At 44.5% G+C, this 7,543-nt stretch overlaps 1 protein-coding gene across 1 annotated transcript in view; it reads right to left on the bottom strand.

Moving 5' to 3' along the window:
* Positions 1–6,517: 6,517 nt before the first annotated feature.
* Positions 6,518–7,543, bottom strand: part of Osbpl3 (oxysterol binding protein like 3) — a 78,092-nt gene continuing 77,066 nt past the window's right edge. The window contains exon 22 of the mRNA XM_032906537.1: positions 6,518–6,878. Coding sequence (XP_032762428.1) covers positions 6,782–6,878 — 97 coding nt within the window. The 3' untranslated portion in view covers positions 6,518–6,781. The remainder of the gene's footprint in view (positions 6,879–7,543) is intronic.

Raw genomic sequence — 7,543 nt, 5'->3', positions numbered from 1 at the left:
CCACTACATGCACGCCAACTCTGGTTTGTTGTTGTTTTGGTTTTTTTTTTTTTTTTTTTAAGACAGCCAGTGATTTCATATAAGTGCTCTCCTGGAACAGCCAGGCTTCTGGGGAATCACTGGCTCCTCTGGGGCTAGCCTTGTTCATTCACTAACCAGCAGAATCCCTCCTAGCCAATATCTGAGTGTGGCTTCCCAGAGCCACCCTTGACACACAGCCCAGCAAACAGCTGAGCCTAAGTGTATTTCAGGACTCCGATACAAGTCTCAGGAAGCTGATGGTACTCACTTATTTTGGTTCAAATATTTTTTTTGGTGGAGTGAAGCCAAAATCTATTTCTCTTGAGAACATATGAGATTTTAAGAAAGAAAAATTGCCATATCTTGGATCTTTTCCAGCTTTTCCCCTTCCGTTCTCCTCAAAAGCTTTTCGAAAAGGCTGTGTGGGGGCTAGGGAGATGGATCATGGTTTAGAGTGCTTGCTGCTCTCCCAGGGTCACAAGATCAATTCCCAGTATCCTTGTCAGGCAGCTCACAACTGCCAAAACTCCAGCTCCAGGGGATCAGAACATGTGTGTGAGTTTGTGTGTGTATATGTGCATGCATATGTCTCTCTCTCTCTCTCTCTCTCTCTCTCTCTCTCTCTCTCTCTCTCTGTGTGTGTGTGTGTGTGTGTGTGTGTGTGTGTGTGTAAATCTTTTTTTTAAAAGGCTGTGGAAAGAATGAGAGATTGGTTGTATTTCAGACATGTGGTCAACAGACCAATGTGGACCAAAGGCAGATCATGATGATGTATAAACAAAGGAATCCCAGTGGTTTAGTAAGGATGGAAGGCTTGTTTTGTTCCATACCCCTGGCCCCAGCCTCTCTCTAGAGTTCTAGTAGAACATCTAGAGCTTATATGACAGCTCAATAGTGCAGGTTGACCAGTTATCTCAGTTTATCTAAGACTGCAGCAGCTCCTGATTAGCAGGACTCAATGTTAGAACAGAGAATGACCTAGGCCAAGCAGGATGAGTTGGTTTGATTTTAGTGTCGGGCCCCTCCTGTCTCTTCCCTCTCACTGAGATCCAGACTTCCTCTAGATTCGTCACCACTTTAGAGGAACTTCCATCACCTCTCCATGGACAATGTGGGCAACAGAACCGTCTGACCACACTGTGATGACTGACTAACCTACCAGCTTGCCACCAGATGGGTGACTTCTAAGGCAGGGAAATGTCTGGGTTTAGAACTGTTTTTGCTCCATAAATGTGTCCCCCAAGACTCCATCACAGCAGCAGCTGTGTCCCCCTTCTGTGCAGCCCTTTTGAAAAGTTTCTGAGCAAGAGCTGGGCACGGAAGCACTCACCTGTAATGTCCATCCTGGGCAACAAGCGACACACCATTGCAACCAAGTCAAAACAAATGTCATCTTGTCCCCACTTTCAACTTCAAAGATACTATAAAACAATATATATATATATATATATGTGTGTGTGTGTATATATACACACATATATATATATATGTATATATATATAACCTATGAAAAGAAACTTGTTCTTATAGCAGCGTACAATTGTGTCCCACACCCATGGTGGTGCTAAAATGCTGATCAATACTGTGCCCTGGGTTGTCTAGGTTTGAAATACCTGAGGAAAATTTTGTCTGTGTGTAAATTTCTCCAAATTTAAGAGTCTTAATTAACATATCTTTCCCAGTCTGTGACTTTAAATGACAGCTAAGAAGAGTCTCCTCTCAGCTCATTAAAATCATTATATGAATGGTTGATTTGAAACCTCGGAGGGGAGAGCTCTTCCAGCCATTTCAGGGTTGTCTAGCAAAGTGGCATGTACCTTCAAAGCCACACTCCAGATGGTGTTTCTTTTCTGGGAGCTCCAACTGCCACTGAGGCCATAAGGGCTTCTTGCTGTGTTAATCTCCCATGTTTCACACTTGCTCTGGGCCCTTCATTTAATTCTCTTGAACCTGTTGGGCTGGCCCACGTTATGAAGTGTAGGAGAATGTCAGCTAAGGAGATAGTCCTGGCTTGCTCATTACTGATGTCCATGACTACAATGACACTGGTATTTTATGGGTATAGTAAGAACATGATTAAAAGTGTTAACTAATGGCTTGACATATATTCTCCAAACTGTCTCTCAGTTGTCTGGACCATGATGCTTTAATACCTATATGAACGAATAGCGGCTAATAACTGTAAATGTTCCTAGGCTGCTTTTCAAATATCCTTTAACACCACTCTACGGTAAACAATGCTGGGACACACCAACTTCAACCAAATGAAGTTCACTGAATGCTCAAGGACGCACCGTGGACAGGGAGATGGGTCAGTCACGATTGGTTTGACTACACAGGCATAGTCAATTATCACTCTTCCATTTCACGTTCTGACACAGAGAAAATGGTATTGCCACAGCATAGTAAGGTAGGTGGAGTAGGTGATCCTTCAACTAGAGGTGACCTCCCTCAAGTTCCTACTGCTTATTCCAAGAGCTGAGAATGCTGGGAAATGCTGGGAAGAAGACTCCAGTCACCCAGTTCTTCCCATGTTCACTGTCTTAGTGTCCATTTCTTTAGGTGAGCAGCTGCGTTCTTCCAGACAGACTCTAGGCAACATCTCGTTGCCCGTTCCATCAACCACAGCTACACACAACCGGGAAAAATAAAGACAAAGGCAGTTTTTGCTGTATTCTTTATTCTCAGTCCGTGAGCTACACAGGGGCGGAGAGACAGCAAATGAAAAGGAGCCTCTGGGGAAGCAAAAGGGGTACGGGTAGTGTGGTAGGATTTAGATTTTACAAATGGCTAAATAGAAGATTTACAAGTATCATTTCCCCCAAAAGCATATCCTGTGGGGTAACAGAGGAAGATAAAAAAATTCATCACAAATGAAGCAATTGAGTCACTTCTGACGACTGCAGCCCCTGAACCCAGTTTCAAAAACAAACAAACAAAAAACCGGCTTGCACTTTAGACCATCTTGATTTGCAGAGACATTTGATATGTAGGTTTTCAACAAAGATAACCAGATTCACAGATCGATACAAGACAGAAAACAAAGCGTGAGAAAATAGCTTTGATCTACTAGCAAAAATAGATTTATGCTGATGTTGGTATTAAAAATAAAGACATTCGAATAAATTCTGACCGAACACTGTAGCCTGTATTCCTAAGATGACGAGAAAACCGTATAGCTCTGATTGATAGCTAGAGGGTGTGAGGACAGTCTCTGATGGCTACAGTCCCTCAGAGAGCTTGGGGTGTACACAGTAGGCCTACAGTAAAAAGTAAAGTAACCCTCACCTCTACGTTTGGCTTGACTTCTTTAAGGGTAGACTAAAACAATGCATCATAAATCTGGCAAATACAGAGGAATGGCAGTGCTAGAAGGCTGAGCAAATGATTTATTGGAAGTAATTAAAAAATAGGATATGAGGAAAACAGAAGCCTAAATGGAGCTAACATTAAAAAACTCAGGAAGCCCCCAGAGGCACTGGAAGGCTTGGGGACTGCTGGGGCATTCTTGCTACTTAGTAGGTAATCGTATTTAAAGTAAAGTGAACCCCTCCCCCCCCCACAATCTGGTTAGTACAAGAACCCTCCTAAGGCTGCTTAGTTAGTACCGGGCTCCCCCTAGTGTCTCGAAAAGCGCACTGCATCCATCTGTTTAGTTAGTACCTGACTCCCCCTGGTGTCTGGGAGATGAACTGCCTATGTTTAGTTAGTACCAGATTCTCCCTGGTGTCTGGGAAGTGAACTCTATCTCTTTTGTTAGTACCTCACTCCCCCTGGTGTCTGGGAGGTGAACTGCATCTCTTGTTAGTACCTCACTCTTTTGTTAGTACCTCACTCCCCCTGGTGTCTGGGAAGTGAACTCTATCTCTTTTGTTAGTACCTCACTCCCCCTGGTGTCTGGGAGGTGCACTGCATCTCTTTTGTTAGTACCTCACTCCCCCTGGTGTCTGGGAAGTGAACTGTATCTCTTTTGTTAGTACCTCACTCCCCCTGGTGTCTGGGAGGTGCACTGCATCTCTTTTGTTAGTACCTCACTCCCCCTGGTGTCTGGGAGGTGAACTGCCTATGTTTAGTAAGTACCAGGAGCATCCTAGCAACAAGATGTGAACTGCAGGAAGAAGCTGCACTGAGGCTTTCATCACAAGGCCTGTGGGGGAGAGTGCGCCCCTCATTTGCTACAGCGAAGATACTCATTCTTTAATGATGCCTTGCAGATCAGGGTTGTGAGTGCTGAGAAGGAAAATATATGAGGTGCAGCGTGTGGTTAGCACAAGGTCCCACTACTAGGAAAACAACTGTAACTCACCATAAACTTGAAACAGGATAATTGGAATGAGAGGGGCTAAAACATGCACATCAAAGAGGGCAGCGGTTGGCATTGTGTATTGGAGAAAGTCAGTTCAGAAAGATTAAAACTATCTTAATTCTTCCCAAAATAATACCCACAATTCTATTTTCCTTATGAAAATACCCAAGTCCTAGACATACAAACTTGGAGGAAGGGTGTGTTAGACAGGACAGGAGGAATGTAGCAGCCTCCTCCCTCCAGCAAGGAGTTTTAAGATTCAAGTAACAGCGTGCACCTCCTGACCATCTGCATCTCCGGAAGCTCTTAATCCAGACACTGGTGGTGACTTAGAGAGCTTTCACATGGTTCTGGAACATACTCTGTTCATTCCTGTCCCTGGTTCAAATAAGGTGACTACAGCAGAGACATTTGGATCAGCTGTTTGTGTGGTTCCAAATTAAAGCTCGAAGCCAACAGAAATTATATCAGGAGATACTTCAAGAATTTTCAAGTAACTGGCTGTACTGACCCTGGGGGTACATTCTTAATTTTGTGGTTTTTGTCATTTTTCCTTCTCCTTTGGGGCAGCCTCTCAAGCAGGCCTATTTCACAGCCAGTATTACTAAAATCCCACATTTGTCCTCGAGGTTTCGTTTCCCTGCTGAGATCCTTTCTTACATCTCCAGCCTGTGGTCAAAATGTGGATAACGAAAAAAAAAAAAAAAACACTTGAAAAGGAGAAAAAAAAAAAAAAAACAAAACAGGGACAAAAGAACCGGTGGCACCATCCAGCTACTTAGAAATGGAAATGAGATTCCCGCTGGTTCATCTCAGTGTATCCATAACATGGAATAAATGAACCAATATTTAATGAGTTGCTTAAAATGACAGTCACTTGTAGACTCCAAAGACTACTGATTCACCTTCAACGCCCCACTGTGAAAACTTCGCGCTGTCCCGTCGGTTATCTGGTGTGACACGGGTCAACTCTGCGGAGCTGGTTCTCTCCTTCTACCTTTGAAGTGGGTCCTGGAGACTTTTCTCAGTGCTGGGTAAGTGCTGTACTGCTGAGCCCATCTCGCTGGCCCTCAAATGCATTCTATAGAAATCTCTTTACCCTGTCATTACACGCAGTGTTTATAGAACTGCTATAGACATTCGCATCAAAGGCTTAGCAATCAGTCTTTGGTTTAATGTGCTCTGGGCAGAAGTCAAAGTTGTTCTGGTAACACAATTCAGCTACTGGGTACATTCATTCTAATATCATGATTTGAAGTAAGACACTTACAAGAACAACAGTTTCCCTTTGGTAGCTCCTATCTGAGACAGATGCAGAACTCAGAGTATCACAAATAAGAAGAGAGTCAAGGAGAGAGGTAAACCCTTGCAGCTTTCTCAGAGGACAACACAGAAGAACAGCAATGTTTGTCTATAAGGCAGATGGTCAAACTGTCTATACAAGGTCAAAAGTACGGTGCTCGGTAAGAGGTAGAGAATACCAAAGCCTTGTGGAGAAACAACATGCCAGGTTATTTAAAGCCACCGGTGACTTCGCTGAAGTTTTAGAAGGTCACACTGCCGTGGGCTGTTATAGTTTGTCTATACTAAATGAGAGACATTTCGTCCTCAACTGGGGCCAAAAGGAGGGCTTGCAAGCTGTGGGTGGGGCAGGAAGCCAAAAGTAGTTTCTTAAGTTTTTAAAGGATTCAGCTCTTACTGAGGAAAAACAAAATGCCTGCTGCCTCCCTAGGACGCCATCGGGACACTGAATTAATGGAGTCTTCTCTGATGAAGGCAACTTCTCTAAGCAAGCTGGGTGCAGTTTTACACATAAGGCAACAGAACTTGAGGGAGAGAAGACTTCTTCCGGTTGGGTGATACCCGCCTTACACAAAAAATAGGCATCCCACTAACTTTGTACAGATTCCTGAACCACGAAGACGAGATGACAGTATTCTTGGCACTTCAGCACCAGCAGAATTGTTCTGTATGAGCAATCGAAGAGCTGCCTGAGGCAGAAAGATATCCCAGCTCCCAATTAGACCCGGATAGCTATGCATGGGCGAGTGGCCCTGGGTGTTATTATTTCTTAGCGCACCTGGGAAATTTTGTTTTCTCCAGTGTGATTTTATAAGGCATAAATCTGAATTTTCCCCCTTACCTTTGGAAAATTAGTGTTAAATGGTTTTTTTTTTTGTAACCCACACATTAACATTCAACCTTTCATTTTTATTAAATAGTTTATATATAAAAAGAAATACCGAGGCGTTCTACATTCATATAAACAACCGTGATAACACTTGAAACTGTAAAGAGACTTACTGAAGAAAAGTATATACTCCAGTGCTCACGATGCTACGCTAAGCACAAGGGATCGTTCTGGCTGCTATCGTTTAAACGTACAGACAGGCGTGTGCTGCTTCCGGAAGCAACTGTGGGCAAAGTGCAGGGATTCTCTCTCTCCCTTACATTTCACCACAAGACCGGATGGTCCAGCTTGGAAAAGCCAAGGTCTTTCCTCAGTTCCAGGTAGGTCCCGTTGCTCACCCAAGCATCGTCACTGGACTTCCTGTGAGAGACGAGACAGAGAGCTTCTTGTAGAGTCGGCTGTCACCTCCTCTCCATCCCTCCTTCCATGCTTGCCCACCTCACTCCAGACAATTCACTGTTCCTGTGTTGGTATTCGAGTGTTGTCTGAAGGCTGGCAGCCATTTTTTACTTCTCATATATATATTTCTTAAGCCTAGAAGCTGGGAAGGTAGTGCTTCTAAAAGACATCTGTGTGTGTGTGTGTGTGTGTGTGTGTGTGTGTGTGTGTGTGTGTGTGTGTGTGCGCACGCGCGCGCACGCACGTGCCCATGTCCATCCATCCTCTCTCTGATAGCCACCACACTGGGAACGACTAAATACTCCCCAATCAACAGGACTGATTACAGCCAGTCTAAGTCAGCACAAAGCAGAATAGAGCGGACAGAGAGGAACTGGGCCCTAACGGTCTGGAGAGAGAACTTGTGGTTTGCAGCTCTGGGGAAGAGGTGGTTGGAAATTCAAAGGGCACACGAGGACCCAGAGCTAGCGTTTTCTGGTCAGCCCCACCTCCCACCTCACGTCTGCTCCTGGGTGGGAATGTCAGCTTCACTCAGCACGGGTGCTGCACACAGTGCCCCTGCTCCCTTCCACAGTACTGGGCAGTGCTCTAGCCCTTGGGCGGTTGACACCACAGTCTACACTGGG

This window comes from Rattus rattus, chromosome 6 (assembly GCF_011064425.1).
Source record: "Rattus rattus isolate New Zealand chromosome 6, Rrattus_CSIRO_v1, whole genome shotgun sequence".
NCBI classification, from domain to species: Eukaryota; Metazoa; Chordata; class Mammalia; order Rodentia; family Muridae; genus Rattus; species Rattus rattus.
The sequence above is the reverse complement of the archived record's forward strand: the minus strand, read 5'-3'. Positions and strand labels throughout refer to the sequence as shown.